General features: G+C 41.0%; 4 protein-coding genes across 4 annotated transcripts in view; 1 reads left to right on the top strand and 3 right to left on the bottom strand.

Moving 5' to 3' along the window:
• Sin3A (SIN3 transcription regulator family member A) overlaps positions 1-5,702 on the bottom strand; it is a 16,685-nt gene extending 10,983 nt beyond the window's left edge. The window contains exons 1-7 of the mRNA XM_011503706.1: positions 5,665-5,702; positions 1,422-1,702; positions 1,154-1,339; positions 942-1,079; positions 530-861; positions 211-448; positions 1-102 (exon numbers count right to left, since the gene is read on the bottom strand). The exon at positions 1-102 is cut by the window's left edge and continues 159 nt beyond it. Of these exons, the coding sequence (XP_011502008.1) occupies positions 1-102; positions 211-448; positions 530-861; positions 942-1,079; positions 1,154-1,339; positions 1,422-1,682 (1,257 nt within the window). The 5' untranslated portion in view covers positions 1,683-1,702; positions 5,665-5,702. The remainder of the gene's footprint in view (positions 103-210; positions 449-529; positions 862-941; positions 1,080-1,153; positions 1,340-1,421; positions 1,703-5,664) is intronic.
• A 4,653-nt stretch (positions 5,703-10,355) lies between these two features.
• Positions 10,356-10,857, bottom strand: Tim8 (translocase of inner membrane 8). The gene is made up of 2 exons (XM_011503584.1): positions 10,630-10,857; positions 10,356-10,544 (listed from the first exon to the last, which is right to left on the bottom strand). Exons 1-2 carry the CDS (start codon positions 10,732-10,734, stop codon positions 10,380-10,382), a joined length of 270 nt encoding a protein of 89 aa, XP_011501886.1. The 5' UTR covers positions 10,735-10,857; the 3' UTR covers positions 10,356-10,379.
• A 56-nt stretch (positions 10,858-10,913) lies between these two features.
• Positions 10,914-13,075, top strand: Rrp45 (exosome complex component Rrp45). Its single transcript, XM_011503582.1, has 9 exons — positions 10,914-11,217; positions 11,304-11,398; positions 11,479-11,701; positions 11,801-12,018; positions 12,081-12,308; positions 12,380-12,510; positions 12,597-12,682; positions 12,751-12,880; positions 12,957-13,075. Exons 1-9 carry the CDS (start codon positions 11,152-11,154, stop codon positions 13,016-13,018), a joined length of 1,239 nt encoding a protein of 412 aa, XP_011501884.1. The 5' UTR covers positions 10,914-11,151; the 3' UTR covers positions 13,019-13,075.
• Positions 13,076-13,198: 123 nt separating this feature from the next.
• Sap30 (SIN3-associated polypeptide 30) lies at positions 13,199-14,733 on the bottom strand. Its single transcript, XM_011503583.1, has 3 exons — positions 14,012-14,733; positions 13,495-13,722; positions 13,199-13,420 (listed from the first exon to the last, which is right to left on the bottom strand). The coding sequence occupies exons 1-3, from the start codon at positions 14,180-14,182 to the stop codon at positions 13,292-13,294; spliced, it is 528 nt and encodes a 175-aa protein (XP_011501885.1). The 5' UTR covers positions 14,183-14,733; the 3' UTR covers positions 13,199-13,291.
• Positions 14,734-16,678: the final 1,945 nt, after the last annotated feature.

Below are 16,678 nucleotides of genomic sequence, written 5' to 3'. Positions count from 1 at the left end.
ACCGATGTGCCCAGATTCTTTAAGCGTTCGTTGTTCTTTTTGATACGTATGTAAAATTTCGAGAAAACGTTTGTACTTATCGGGTTGACCTTGAAATCGATTCTGCAAAAAAACAAAAAAAAAAAAAAAAAAAAAGCACAACACATAAGTGGTAAAAAGTTCGTGAAATGCACGACGTTTGAAATTTAAACAGAAAATACAGTTTATTACTTTAATTTTATTGACATAGTTAATCGCGTGATTAAACTCAACGGGTTGATTTTGTTGTGTCTGACCAGTGCTAGGAACTCCATCTTGTGCCTGGCTTAGAGCTTGGCTTACAGCTTGAGCCTGAGCTGTAGTTACGTGGGAATTATTATACGATGGAACAGGTGGTGACGATGGTCCATGAATAGTTAAATTGTTATTTGAAATGTTATTGGTAATAGTATGATGTATACTTCCAGAACTATAAAAATTAATTAAAAGTTTAAAATGTGTCGTCTTCGAAAGGGAAAATTTTTTTTTTCTTATCGACTATTCTAATTACCCTTGCATAATTTGTACAACAGGTTGTGCTTTAGCAGGCTGAGTAGGTGGGCTTGCTATAGGAGGGGATCCAACATTAACTGTACAATGATGTTGAGAGAGTGTAGCTGTATGAGTGGCTGTTGGACTTGGCATACTAACTGAGACTTGAAAAGCATATCCTTGCTCATTGGCTTGTACTTCAATTTTATACCCTGGTGGTAAAAAAGTGTTGAAACCAACTATAAGTTCAGGATGTCCCTTAAATAAATGGCTAACCCTTGTTATAACACCTGGAGTATCTATACTTTGCGATTTAAATTCCTTCATAATATCAAGGAAATCATTGTAAACCTATCGAGAAGAGCTTAATTCAGAAAAGTCGCCAATGATATTCGACAATAAATAAATAGTTAATGATAAATCATAAATACCTGTGGCTGATCGCTAAATTTGTACTTGACTTGATCAAGATAAGATAAAGCATCTTCTACTTTTAGCCTTTGAAATTGTTGAGAGCTGGTACTGGTTCCACTTAAGTTACTAGCAGGAGGTGTTGGCGCCTGAATCATCTGCACAAATATGCAGAAAATTAAAATTTACAAATGTTAACACAACATACGATAATGCATTTTAAAAGTTTTACCTTATGTCTTATAGCGGAAGGCTGTTGCGTATGTGGTTGCACCTGGGAGCTTGGCACAGGAGTTTGTGGACCCATATTGTGATTGCCCGTACCACCAAGGCCAGTGCTATGCAAGTTTACACTAGAAGTAATGTTACTTGCTGCACATGTGGAACTGGTCGATAGATTACCAACCGTAGCGCTTCCCTAAAAGCAAAACAATCGTTGAAGAAATAATGATTTACATCAAAAAAGGAAAATAGGTCACAAATAATTGTTAATCAAAAACCTTGACTGGAGAGGGCGCCGCTGTTGGCACAACAATCGCACCAGGATATTGCTGTTGGGCTTGAGAAAACTGTATGCTACCTGGCATGTCTTTGGAAGATACAGATCTAACAGCTTGACCAGAAACCACTCCTATGCCACCACTTGTGTGGTAGTCAATACTACCACCTCCACTTGTCACAACAGCTCCTCCACCGCCCGAATGTTTTAACGTTGCTGCTGTTGGCGGTGTTATTTCGTCCACCCCGCGAACACGTTTCATCTCAATTTACATTGGAACTGCTGTAATTAAAGCTTTAAGTTAAGATGCGACTGCTTTAACTGTCGATTTCACATCAATCAATATCTTATCACACATAATAATACATCCCTCCCGTAACAGGAAACGTCGTACATCAAATAATCATGGAGCGTTTAAAAATGTACCTATCTAATGAGCCAACGAATATTCCTCAGCGAATTCCTATTAGAAAATCTCTTTTGTTTGTGCATTATAACACAGCTGTACATCACCCGCGACCAACAGAGCCACGAGAACTGTCAAGCTTGAACGTATGAGCAGCCAAGCGAGGAGACTCGAGCTCAAAAATGTCGTACAGGCCAGTGCGCCTTCACCATAAACGTTGGTAAATAAATGGCAATGAAAAAAGGGCGCGGAGAGGGGTACGAAGACGAAAGATGTGCACCACGGGCGGAAAGAAGAGATGTACGTACGCGACTCACGTATGTGGAAACGAGGGAGTGACCGTGAGCGAGACCACAAGAGAGCCAGTCGCGGTAAAAGCAAGGAAAGGAAAGCGACGACAAGACGAGGAGAGATGAGACGAGGTGCGGTGCGGTGCGGTGAGGTGAGGTATGGCTAGACGAGGTGAGGTGAGGGGAGGGGAGATGAAATGTGGTATGGTGGGGTTATTGGGGTGGGGCGTGATGAAGTATGGTGACGTGGGGAGAGGTAAGACGAAGGAAATGATGGTGAGGTGCGGTGCGGTATGGTCGAGGTAAAGTGAACGCTTATTTCGTCTCGCGACCTGCAGCCCATACACTGGACTATTGTGCCGCGCAGGCGCATGATCGTCCGCACGGCTTGTGCGCGAACAAAAGCGCGCGATCCCGCTGGGAGTATCGGGAGCCGAAATCTCGAGTAAGAGACAGAGAAGGCGAGTGTATTTGTTTATGAGGTGCCGAGCAGTGTCGATTAGGACTGCCCTGATTTCATTTGTGGCATCAATAAACTTTCCAGTAGATCTGCATCTGTCGCCTTGTTCTCGGACTGGAGGTTCACACCCGAGTTTTCCCCCGCGAGACCGTTTCAAGAGTAGTAGTAAAAAAATTGCGCGCCAGGCAACGTCCAAGCAGACGAGAAAGTCCTACAAGGAGGGGAGAGAGCGCGCAGAAGCGATAGAGAGAGAGAGAGAGAGAGAGAGAGAGAGAGAGAGAGAGAGAGAGAGTAAGCCAATCGCGCGCGGTAGGTAAGGATTGAGAGAAGAGCGAGGGGAAGGGAGCGCGGACAGTCGCCGCAAGTCGCGCGCGCGGCGACAGGCGCACCGCTATGTCTCTCAAAGTGATCGAACATGAAATCGCGCATCGGGCGGCTACTACTCGGACTCACGAGTCAACGAGTCTTCTCACCGTCTCTCTCCATCGTGTGCTCCCACTCATTTTATCTACCGTTCTGTTCTATACGTATGTGTACAACGACGACACTGTTCCGTAAGGAGAGCCGCGAACGTCCGAAGTGCCTCGTGTATTTCTTCAATGAAAGACATCGCATTGAAGCCGCCTATTGCGCTTTCATACGGAACGCGGAAACGATTGCGCAGTACAAATTCTGTTTTATAGCAAAGATCTAGAGTATACGGGCCAAACGATGAGAGCAAGTGTAAAGGAGGGAGGAAGGATAAGTGGATGATCGAGAAAAGAAAGAAGAGGGGAAGCGGACAGAACAACGCGCGATCGAGGCGATATAGGAATCGAAAAAAAAAAATTAAAAAAAAAAATGGAAGGGTAGTAGAGGAACGGAAAAATAGTGGGTGGCCGGTTGGGGGAGTAGTTAAGTAGGAGAAAAGTCGGGAGTAGCACACAGCTGTGGAAGAAGACAGCGTGTGGTAGCGAGGATCCCAAGGAAGACGCCGCGACAACAACGGCGGGGTTTTGGCCTTAAACACTGCGTTCATACCGAGACGGGGAATTACGTTTCCCTTCTCCCCGTAAGGCGCTAGTGTAGTAGTTACACTGACTAGGCTGTAGCAACGACGCCGTGTGTTCGCGCATAGCACGCACGCGATACATATACGCGTACGTGTAGAAACAAAACTCGCGCCCGGCGCTTCGATTTGCTCCATTTGCCCCCCTCCCCCTCGCAACACTCTTGCTTACGAATACATACAGGATATCGTTCGCATAGGTGCGTGCATATAGAGATTCGTCCGTTCGTTCGTCCGTCCGTCGGTCGGTCGGTCGGTCGGTCGGTCGGTCGGTCGGTCGCTCACTCGTTCGTCGCGCTCCATCTCTGTCTTGGCTGGCGCAGTAGTTACATACGACGTCGAATCGGCTCTTGAGTACACACCTCTTGCGCGGTGATCCGCGCTTTCGCGTTACGCAATATTCCACGTAAATACATAACATAGAGAATCGTCCCTACCTCTACCTGAATATATTTATTTTTTTTGGACTAAAGTCAAGTTTGGTTCAATCCAAATCTTTTTTTCATTATGGAAATAAACCACAGCTTTTTTCAAGCGCCAGCAGCATTTGGGCGAGTGGATGGCAGACAACGGAGAGAACGAGAGCGAGTACAACCGTGACACGGCGGCTGAACATGTCTCAAGACGAGCAATAACAATGACAACGTCAACGGCGACGGCGACGACAATAAGACAGATAGTTGCCTGAGTGTCGATGACGGATAACCGAAGGAGCAAAACTGAAAAAATTGCAAAAAAGCGCGGGGGAGAGATAAGGCCTAGTCTTTACTTTTTTTTTTAGTCACGCGGATACGCAAATGCGTTTGCACTTACACATTTCACGCGCTTTTCCTCAACTGATGAAAGATTATTCTCAAGTTAAGCTTCATCTTCTCATTTTTGTATTTAGAACTAAAAGTGTATCTGTGGCTGAGGCTGTGGCTGTGGTTGTGGCTGCGGTTACGGCTGCAACAGCAACAGCGACAGCGACAGCGACAGCGACAGCACAACAGCACTGCCACCACCACCGTTGCCGCCGCCGCCACTACACTACCACCACCACCACCACCACCACCACCACCACCACCACCACCACCACCGCCAACTCTGGTTAACCTTCTTTTTTTTAACCTTACTTTTCCTTACTCGCGCGCTCTCTCGCAACCGTAGTATAGTTGCTCTCCGCGGAACGGGCCACTTTCTTCTCTAAATCTACCTTTCCTTCTCTCTCCCACCCTTCTCGCAGTTGGTAACTTCTCACTCACACACACTCACTCCCTCCCTCCCCCCTCTCTCTATCTCTCTCTCTCTGTCTGCTACCACGCACTAAACGAAATATACGCATACAGACGACGGTCAGCATGCATGCACACTGTTTTCCGGCCAGTCCTTTTTATCTTTTTCTCCACCTCCTCTTCAAAGCGGTAGCGTCTCGCGAAAGCCCAAAATCCCGCGAATATAAGAGGGATTCGACTCCTTTATTCTTGTTCCTTTTCTCTTTTACTTTTGCCCGCAACGCTCTTTTGCTTATGCACTCTCGCGCGAAAGAAGAGACGCGAAGAAACGTGCTGCTAACGATACCCGCGCGTGTGTATGTGCATGTGCTTGCGCGAGGCATCGAAAGCACACACAAGTAAAGAAAGACGGATAACTAAGCCAGGCAGCTACTCTCTCTCTCTCTCTCTTTCGTCGATGCACGCGTTGAATCGTATATCTCACTCACTCTCTTTCTTCCCTTTCTCGCGCTCGCACATACACATTGGCATACGCGCACACTCGGCCATTCGCTCACTTCTGCCGAAACGACGACGATGTTGACGTACGTACGTACATACGGCTCTTGAGATTCTACCCCGCCGTTGAAAGAGAGGACATGCGTATGCCGTTGCCTTGATGGGTCAGTCTCGTGCAAACGGGGCCGGTTCGGCCGCACGAGCCAGCCGTACACGGCTTGCTTCGTCTTTTATTTTTTCTTTTCGTTTTCAAACGCGCGCGCACGCACGTACGCACACACGTTCTGCTTAAGCTGCCTTGCGTTCGCTCGCGCGCGCGCTTGCTTACCTTATTCTTGCTTTGCTGCTGCTGCTACTGCTACTGCTGCTGTTACTGCTGTTGCTGCTGCTGTTGCCGCCGCCGCCGCCAACGACGACGACGACAATCCTTCCTTCTCCTCCGCGACCGAACCTTCTTATCCTTCACGGGGACAAGTTGCTCCGGCGGCGCTGTTCCCCCGATGCTCGGTTCACAGCGACAACCGGGACTTCGTCGCTCGCTCCAATGATGCTTTGATGTGTGCGTACGCGAAATCAGCCTCGATTACGCTACCACTGAGCGCGTGTTCCTAATTTTTCTTGAATTTCTGACCGTGCGGCTCGGTCACTCGCACCGCGAGAGAGAAGGAACGGGATTCTCCTCGCTGCGCGCTTCCCTGCCGATTTTACAACTCACGACGTGGACACGTCGCTACGCGAACGGCCCTCGCGAACGGTGATGCTGGTGCGCATTTCGTGATAGACGGGTACGGGTACGCGGTCGACGTGGATGATAAATACACGGAGTTCTTACGGCACTCACTCCAGTAAGGAGACAACGACGACGGCAGCGGCGACGAGGATGATAAAAAATCAAATGCAAAAGTCATACTTGCACTCGCGCGAGGGGTACAAGGCAAACTATTGGATTTTGTATGGCAAACAAGGAACTGACTGGCCGTATAGCGGGATGTGAGTCGTGGTGGGGGGCCAGCCAGGGACGTAGCGAAATGCCGGCTAAAGGGGCGGCACCAGCGCTCTCGGCTCTGACCCCCACTGCACTGCCCGACTGCTCGCGCCCCCCGCCCCCTTGGCCACGCCATAAATCCGCGACAACCGTTCTCATCACTCTCTCTCTCTTACGCGCCCGCACGCACCGTGCGCGCGCGCATGCACACACGAAATCTCGCTTACTTCATTCCTCTCACTCTGCTCTCCGTTTCTTTCTCTATTATTTATTTCAACTCTTCCACCATGCTCTTTTATGCTTACTTCTCCCTGGTAGACATCTATTTTTTCCCAATTTTATATTCATTTTAATATGTTTAATACCGTCAAATGCGTCGACTTATCTGACGCACATATGAATATTGCAATTTATTAAAAATAAAAAAAAATACACACAGAGGCGCGCGCGCGCGCGCACGCTCTCGACAAAAAATCTACTTCCTTTTCTTCGCAATCATCAAGCTTAATTTCATAATATCAGCATAAACTCAAAAGTCTAAATTTTAATGTTTTAATATAAATTGCAAAGCAACAAAATTAGAAAACAAAGTTTAGATACGGGTATATGTATTTATATCTATTAGTATATTAAAAGAAATATAACGATTGTAATTTACAAACGGTCACATAAAATAGAGATAAAATAAAGGGAATAAAAAGTACGATAATGGAAAGTGGAGTAGTGAATGGAGGATTGTATGTATACAGATTTACTAATTATAAAGCGATTCCATCTCAATGGTTTGTAATTTTAATGTAATTTTATTGTACCTTTTTATCTTTCGTATATACATTAAATGTTCAATATTCTTAAATTCTAGAAGATAGCCTATGAAATCAGATACATACATAATAACGATGTATACATAAAACGATCGAACGAACAAACTTGAATTATCAATTCCAAAAATATTTCAATAAAAAGCCATAAATTAAGAGAAATGAGAAGGGGTAATATGGCAAATGGCAAATAATGAATAGAGCTTGTCAATAAATCATGGAGCAATCATCTTAAAGTCGGCATTACATAAATTGCATTAAATAGCGCGGCAATGGCAGAATGAAAAAAAAAAATCAGCAAGGAAATATATATATATATATATATAACCGAAAGTAAACAATACATTGCCCGTCAAAAAAATAGTTACAAATACAAATAATGGGAAACAAATTGCATAAAATACGAGCGCAACCGCCGACGCAAGTAAGATAAATAGTCAAATGAGATACAATGCAGCCGCGAAAGAATTTTCGGCAGTACGGTAAAAATAGGGATGAACGAGGAGAGCGCGGTTGAGGAAGCGAGAACTGTGCGCGCAGGAGGAAGCTAAGGGGCGACGGCTCACCGGTGGCACGTCCCTGGGAATTGTGCCGACGAAGCCGCCAAGAGGCGCGCGCAGCCGCTGAGACCGACGGAATACCGAAGCGTTTCCCCGCGGCCGACATCTTCCCTCAACCAACAGCTGTTCCAAGTGGCGAGCGAACTCCCCATTTCCTTATCTGGGTCATGGAAACTGCGCATAAGCCACAGGACCTGCTTTGGCTGGTCGCTCGAACCTGGTTGCCTCTCGCGGTGACAACATTGTCCCCGGAATCGACGACGATGATGCCCTCGACAAAGCCGAGCGTCAGCTCCTTGTCGCGGAAGGCGTCCATGCGGGTGTCCTCCTCCACCGCCGCTTCCATCTCAAGCAACACCTCCCGCCTCGCACCGTCGCCGCCGTCGCCGCTGTCGCTGCCGCTGCCGCTGCCGTCGCCGCCACCGCCACCGCCACCGCCACCGCCACCGCCACCGCCACCGCCTCCGCCACCGTCACCGCCACCGTCACCGTCACCACCATCGTCATTCCTTCCCCGCTAAACCCGCCCTCACCATCGCCGCCCCTTCCCTCACCCCGCCCGCACCTGCTGCCACGGGGACGATTTGCCATTGACGCGGCCAACGAGCCGACCTCCGCCCATCGATCAAGAGGCGCGATCGCGATCCTCAACAGCGAGGAAGGATGCACGGACTACCCTGACGACACTACTCCACACCTGGCCCGTGATCTAACCGTCGCAAAACCGAGCTGCGGATGATGACGCGCTAGACACGCGCGCTATGACGACGCGCTATATATAATACGCGAAGTTGGCTTGGGAGTTGGGGACGTCCCCAGTCCGGCTTTGCTTGGTCGGCTGCTCAGCCCTGTTGCCACCTCGACATATGGAGCAGGATCACCTCCTCCGCCTTTCGCGACGTTGCCAAATCATCCGATTCGCCATTGCTCTTACCTCGTTCCCTCCCGCCTCACGTCCCGCCCATCGTCGCACTATTCCCGCCCTGATCGCTCTTTCTGTCGTTGTCTGGTCGGAAACCCGGGCCCAGCCGCACTATACCGATGACGTTTCATCGTTCCTTTTCCTCCACGTCCCATATTTCCTCTCTACAATTCAATTTTTTTTCTCTCTCTTATTAAGTTTAAAAGAATTTTGAATTTTTTATTGACATAATGAGTAAAATGTGACTATCTCCGATGTCCGAGTACCTTTAATTATTCGTGCAATGTCGGCCTTCGAATATGAGCAAGGGGGCTCAACTAATGGCTCGATAATCAAGTGAGGATTTTGTAGAAGGATCGACTAATTCTATCGTACCGGCCGTTTCCTTATCGATCATACACCGAGTATTTGGGAAAAAAACATTAAAATCAATCAGTCTACCTATCTCCCCTTAGATAGCTATATTCGATACCATAAAAAAATACCATATTTCATTCATTGGCTACGACTTTAATTATAAACAAGACATCTTTACGAATAATAAAATGTAAAATAGTAATAGCAATAGAATGCAATTCATTTTTCTCTCATTTCTATGAAATATTCATGATTTTTGCTATTTGTACCCATCAAACACAGTAATTTATTTGGGACACACTTTTATTTCTAAATTCATCGATTATCATACAAATTATTGCTCTTAATGATAAATATTTACTAGCGTATAATCATTTCTTATTATTCACAATTGTTATTAATATTCTGTGATTGTGATCTTCAATATGTCATAATTTTACATTTTGTTCATCTAAGAAATTCTTAATCATAATCAATAGACAAAACAACATTATCCTACAATTATAAAACTTAATTATTTTTTAATGTCTGATTATCTATAAAGAGTAGAAGAAGTTTAAAATATCTTTGAAAGACAAACTAATTTTTTTATAAGTCATTTATGAAAGTATATTCAACTTCCATTATATTCTTTAATAATTAATATTTAATTTTAATAAATAATTATCACATTTTTTATATATAAGCATTTTATGGAGATGAACAAAAAATAAAGCTGTTAAATCACACTATAATTATTTAAATCAACTCTCAAAGAATAAAACTTTTAAATATACATATTTAATAGAATATCTTGCAAAGTATTTTATCGATTAATAAATTTAAATTTATCACTTTTCTTAAATTACAATTTACAGTAAATCTTGAAATATAGCAATGTTTCGTAATTATAAATAAATATCAAATTTTTTTATTTTCATAAGTTAATTGCTATATCAGACTTTCTCTGAAAGTGATAAACTTTTTTTTAATGAATAATCTTGAAAACTAATCATTTAACACTTTTTTACATCATACAAATTTTTATACTTAGTACTACAAAAATAAAGTATGATAATTTTTGATAATTTTTAAAAATTCAACTTGAATCTTTTCAATTAAAAAATTCTTAGAAATTAATAAAATAAAATGGGACATAATTTTTGCATATTGTTCAAATAATTTATTAATTTATTGACATATTCTCGCAGTCTTTTCAAATAAATTTTATAACTTCTCAAATTTTATTCACGTTACCTTTAAAAATTATATAATTGTGTAGTTACACAATTTATATAGTATTATTATTGTTTTGGCAATAAAAAATAAAATAATTTTATAATGTGCAGATAAATTCATCTCAACCGGTCCTTTTTGTAAAAATATTTAATTAAATTTTAACAGTCAATTTATTTAATTTTATTTAGCACCCATTAACATTTGAGAAAATCGGTTAGTAATTACTAATGAAACATCAATAAATCTATTCACACAATTTTGTAGGCACGTTTGTGTTTTAACATCTAGTTTATTACCAGGTCGGTCCATACATTTTTCCCAGCAGAGATCACTAAATTCCTGAATCTGTAAATTTAAAAAACTTCATAAAACTTACATGCATGAAAACAATCGCTATAATACATGAGGTTACATTGACTTAAACAATTACCTGTGAATTAAACTGCGCCTTTTGCTTTTCTGCCATAAGAAATTCTTCCAGTTCTGTATTTGACACATTAGTACTAGTAGTAGAATTATTAAATAAATCTGACATTTTATGATACTTATGTTTTTTCACAATTAGAGAATTTATACAAGAGTGTTGCTAAATACACGTGTTTCCAAGAAATGTTCTGTTATAGAGATAAATATTGATTATTCTTTTTAAAAAAATATTTAACAATTATTTAATCTAATTATATTCTCGTTCAATAACATACATTTATATTATAATTTATGTAACTTTTGTAAATATTTTTATAACAATTTGTTTAATAAAAGATGGAGCCACGTTCCAATTTCTGATATTAACTCATCTCATAATGCCCATCCATACGTCGCACACGTAAATAGTTGCGTGTTAACCTTATTCACGGTGATCGTTTATGAACATTTAATTATATTATGTAGCAATCATTATCAACATATAATAATATAAAAGTAAAATTATTTAATTAGTATCACACTTAAAATGAAGGAAACTTATGTATCAATTTGTGAAAGAAATTTTGTAAATAAAGCAGTATCAATCGACACGGTATTCAAATGTTATATTGTTTTTATTACATCGTACACTATTATTAAGATAAAAGGAATTAACAATTTTTACAAATTTCAATATAGCGATTAGATGGAAGAACATTACTGGAACCACGTTTGTTACGAATTAATATTGGCTCGAATTGGGGTTCTTGCATTGTATCACTGGGACAAACAAAGTATTTTGATGTTGCATATGTAATTGCATTATTATTTAGAAGCGTTCTTTTTATAAACATTATCTTTCTGTTATTTTCAGAGTTGCTGCACAGGTATCATGTGACGTAAGACAGCCTAAAACATCAAGACCAAATGAAGGCATGCTACACATAAATGTTGAGTTTAGCGCTTTAGCAGCGCTACATTTTGACAATACTAAACAATCAGAAGCTACTTCATTAATTAATAGACAACTAGAAAAGTGTTTAAAGGACTCCAAATGTGTTGATTTAGAATCTCTATGTATTGTTGCTGATAAAAAGGTAAATTTAAAAACTATGATATTAATTTGTTTAAATTATCTTATATTTTCCTAAATTCAATATGTATGTAATAATGTATACTTCATTTATGTTATGAAGGTTTGGAACATAAGAATCGATGTAAACATTATAAATCACGATGGGAATTTAATAGATTGTGCATCGATAGCTTCTCTAACTGCATTAATGCACTTCCATAGACCAGATGTTACATCAACTGGTGAAGAAGTTATAATACATTCTTTCACTGAAAAAGATCCTTTACCTTTAACTCTTTACCATCATCCAGTCTGCATTTCATTTATTACATTTGAAAAGTAAGTGTTCATTTATAATACATATTAAAATATATTGTAAATAATGCAATTTATTATTACAGTGGAAAGACTGTTGTCGATCCAACACATTTGGAAGAAAGAGTAGGTTCTGCCATTTTAACATTGACTGTAAATTCATACCAAGAAATTTGCAGTTTATATTTTGATTACATAGAATACACTTCTTTAGCAGCCGATGTTATTCCATTAGTTACTAATTTTGCTGCAAATTATGCAAGTAAATTAGTAAAAGAAATCAAAGAAGTAGTAAAACAAGATATCGAAGCAAAGTAATTAATAGTTATAAGCGTCAGTTTTTATTTTTTTTTTAAATAAATGTATTAATGTTTAAAAATTATAGATACAAAAAAGAAACTCCAAAATCGAATACTTTCTCTCATTGTATTGCTCCTGATAAAATAATGTCAATGATTAGCGAACGAATTAATATAAAATTACTCACATGGAAAATTTGTAATGAAGTAGCTGTGGGTAAGTTTTATATATAATTTATTCATAGCTCTTATTTTTTAAAATTAGTTACAAACACATTAACTCATATACAACTTTATACATAGATGAACAAATGGTTGATGACAGTGATGAAGAACAAGGTGAAATATTTAACATAGGAGATGGAACTGCAGATTTAATAACGAAAAATGTAAAAATCAATATGATAAATATAACTATTTAATAAAATTTGCTTTTATAAATATTAAATATTTTCAGATCGATGGAGTTGGAGAAGGTGGTAAAAATACATGGCAGTCCTTAGATTCTTCAGATAATGAATTTGAACAGTACAAAGACATTGAATATATTGAAAAGAAATCTTCAGAAAAGATTATTGATGACATTGGTAAATTAATCAAATTTATTTATTTTAATATTTAATAAAAATTATAAATCGTATTAAAATAATTTATATGTTACAGAATTAAGCGGAAACAGCGAAGAAGAAACCACAACAGTTTTATCAAAAGAAGACTTATTATGAATTATCATAATTAGTGATAAATGTAAATATTTATACAGTTAATTATTCCTTAATTAATAGAATTTAATTAAAATATATTTTCAAGTGAAATAGTCAAACCATATTAGGAGAATGAGTGTTTTATAATATAACTTAAGCATAAAATATCTTATCATTATACGTACTTTTATAAAATACCTATTCTTTTTAACAAGTAAAAAGCCAAATATAAATTTATTTTATTTCTCACTAAATGTATGACATTCACAGTCACATTGAATACTGAATCTTGGGCTATGTTGCATCATTACTTAATCCATTTTTTTGATCTAACTTATTTGCATTAGTTTTGACTGTGTAGAAGAAGAAGCTTAACGTATCCTTTTCAACAATTGGAATAGTTTTAAAATGTTTCATAAGAAGCTGAAAATTTTATACATTACATCCATATTAGAAGGGGAGCATTTAAACTTATGAATTGATTTATGATAACTTACATCTGCTAATTGAGCTTTATTTAAGCCAGGTCTTGTTGTCAGTCTATAATGGCGTTTGTATCTTCGTAAAGTACCAACTTGTAATTGATATAAATCAACTTCGGGAAGATCATTGTCAGTTTCTCCAGAATCTTCTTCGGAATCCTTCCTTCTCCTTTGTTGCTGTTGTTTTGTACGTGCACATTGGATTACTTGTTTGTGATAATCACATATGTATATATGCCTTGCCTATTCAATAAATTTAAATAAATTAAAATTTTATACACTTATTAAATTAAAATCTAGATTAAAGTCTGTAATTTATTCAAGAGTATTGAACAAGCAGTATTAATATACGAGAGCTCCAAATTCTTAAATCATAGAAAAATTAAGGAGCCGAATAAATCAGAATAAATTGAAATAAAATTAAATAAAGGTTTTATACTAAGTAGAGACAAGGTCAGCGCCAAATAAGAATTTCCTAAGGGCATACGAGTATTAGTAAAACCAAAGGTGAACGAAGAAGAGATTAACCCACTAGATTATCAAGGTTGAGTTTCAGCCTTCTCTGTGTCACAGTCTTTTGTATTCTTTTGCTGTAGGATGCATTGCCTGCGGGCCTTGTACACCTTGTGCCCTCATCTACCAAGCAACAGATCTGATCCGCCGCTCCTCTCGAGTCCTCTTCACCCGTGCTAAATCCGTTCATTTCTAAGACTCTGTATTCGTCCCTTTGTCCTTAAACGCGAGAAATCGTTGTCGATCACGAATGCGTGTTCATCGACCGAAAAGGAATTTCTCCTCCCTCGCCACCACGATTCCACTCTTCTTTCCACACTATCAAAATCATCCACCTTCGAACGTGTCACTCTTTATCGCTCGTTCACCTCGTCGCACCTCATGTGCGTTGCACGATTGAACGATGTCCACATCGTCAGCTGTCGCTGCATCCTTAATTAACTCAGGAGGAGAATCGGTGCACTTTCAACTTGGTCGGCGTGTCACGGCGCGAAAAAGTGCTATTCCGCGTCGTTGACAACCTTGGCCACGCAATAACGTTTCTGGCTTCTTGCGACTATAGTTTTTATTATTTACAATGGGAATTAATGCAGTACGCGATACATATGCGTCATAAACTCGTCTCTCCGGGCACTCGGATTTTAATAGAAATTCCGGCTGGCAGCTCGTCTCGTACGACTTGTACGACCGTCGTTGAGCGAGGCGAGCGAGCGAGACAGACGATAAAGCGCCGGAGCGAGCAGAAGCCAGTGGTGCCAACGCGATGGTGCAGGAACCATCGAACATCGTCGTTTACGAAACTATTCGTTGGAGCTCAGCTGAGCAGATCGCAGCTGCGGCATTTGACAATGGGCGCCACTAACGCCTCTACGCTTATGAACGTATACGCGCGCACGCACACGTCAGCCTAATATAGCGAATCGATTGCAATAGTTGGTGAGCGCAAGAAAAGCCGAATTCAGCAACAACGGGAATTTAACCAATCGCGTTCGAACCACTTTATCTTCTCACGTTTGAATTTTCCAATTTACGCGCTCACTCTCGCCGTGTGGGCAGGCTTTTTTTCATATTGTGTTTGACTAGGCCGATAATCCAATTATGCCGTAGAAAAATTCTGAATCTTAAATATCATAGTAGACTTCGTAGTTAGCTAGGAGGGAGATGAGCAAATATAGCTCCAATGATCAAGTAATTAGTTAAATATCTACGGTGCAAAGATTGTAATAATCATGTGCTTTGACGCATAATAGGTATTTCATATTACGTAGTATATCATGTTTCAATAGATGATTCAGCTGAGAATATTCGCTTTGTGTACGAAATAAAATAATATACAAGATAAGGGTTCCGCTGAATAGAGCGAGGATTTCACTTAATGCCACTCAAACAATACCGTTTGTTTTAGCTTGCACGATCGAAATGTACAGCATGCTTTCGTAGATACATAAGCGAAAGTACTAGAAACATTTGGGTGCGAAACAGCAAAACAAACGCATTTCAATTAATTAATGAGAATAGGAGGTGTTGGTACGTGCATACGTGTGCGTGCGTGCGTGCGTGCGCGGGCGCGTATATAAAAGGTAGAGATTTAGTGGGTAAGATAGCTGGGCTTCGAACTGCCGTTTTGTTATTGGATGTTAGGAGTTTAGACAACGCAGGTGATACCATTGTCCATCACGAGCTTCTCGAGGCAACATTAAAAACAAACGGAAGAAAAAACAACAAAATCGGGCACGATTGGTTCGCCATTCTCGAGCCATAATAATGAGAAAGAGAAAGATAGTGCACTAGAGAGCATTGGTTTTCCTTGGTATATCTTTCGACGTCTTTGCCGAGCAATGAGCTTCCTTCCTTACTTAGCTGGAGCATCGATTACAGCGACCTCCGCAAAGTAGGTGGCGAGCGAAAGGCTTTATTAAGTCGAAGAATAATACCGAGTCGCAGCGAATGGCCGTTTTGAGAAGCGTTAACAAAAGGGCAGATAATAGGAAAGCCGTAATAATTTATTGGCATACCAGGAAGTGAGCTCATAAGCAAGAGAATCAACTGGGCTTTGGGTGTCCGAGCTCGCAGGTATTTGGGCTTGGGGCCACCCTTCGTCGCAGCGGAACCTCAATTTTCCCGCCTTTTTTGCCCGTAGCAGACATTGAGGTGCGTAAATGCGCACGGCCGGCAATGAGCGTAACAGCGGCATATCGTGGAGCGAGCCGTACGCGAGGCATTGGTGGGGGTAAAAAGAAAGGCACGAAAACGGTAAAAGCACGGCCCTGATTGGGCTGATTTTTGCGGCTTATCTGAAATGGGCCAATAGTATATGGAGGTTTGTCCCCAACGAGTAGCGCGCGCGCTCGTCACTCCATATGCCGCACTGCTTGGCCGAGAGCTGCGTATAGCATAAGTGGCGTGGGGCTGGCTGCTCTGCTCTCTTTGCCTACCCGTGTACGTGTAGCTGTCGCGGATATACGAAGCGAAGAGAACCCTTGTGGGAGCCCCGTATGCAGGAAAGAGTCCGCAGGAGTGTACACCGAGACAGCGGAGCGCGCACCCACACACGCAGAGCCCTCGCCGAGAATCGACAACGTGGAGGAGACGACGTTGAGGTAAGGGCTAGCTACGATTAACGCTATATACTGTAATGCGAAGAGCAAGGCGGTGAGTCTAAAGACTGTCGAAGGCCAGAATCGCC

This window comes from Ceratosolen solmsi, unplaced genomic scaffold (assembly GCF_000503995.2).
Source record: "Ceratosolen solmsi marchali unplaced genomic scaffold, CerSol_1.0 scaffold8, whole genome shotgun sequence".
NCBI lineage: Eukaryota > Metazoa > Arthropoda > Insecta > Hymenoptera > Agaonidae > Ceratosolen > Ceratosolen solmsi.
The sequence above is the reverse complement of the archived record's forward strand: the minus strand, read 5'-3'. Positions and strand labels throughout refer to the sequence as shown.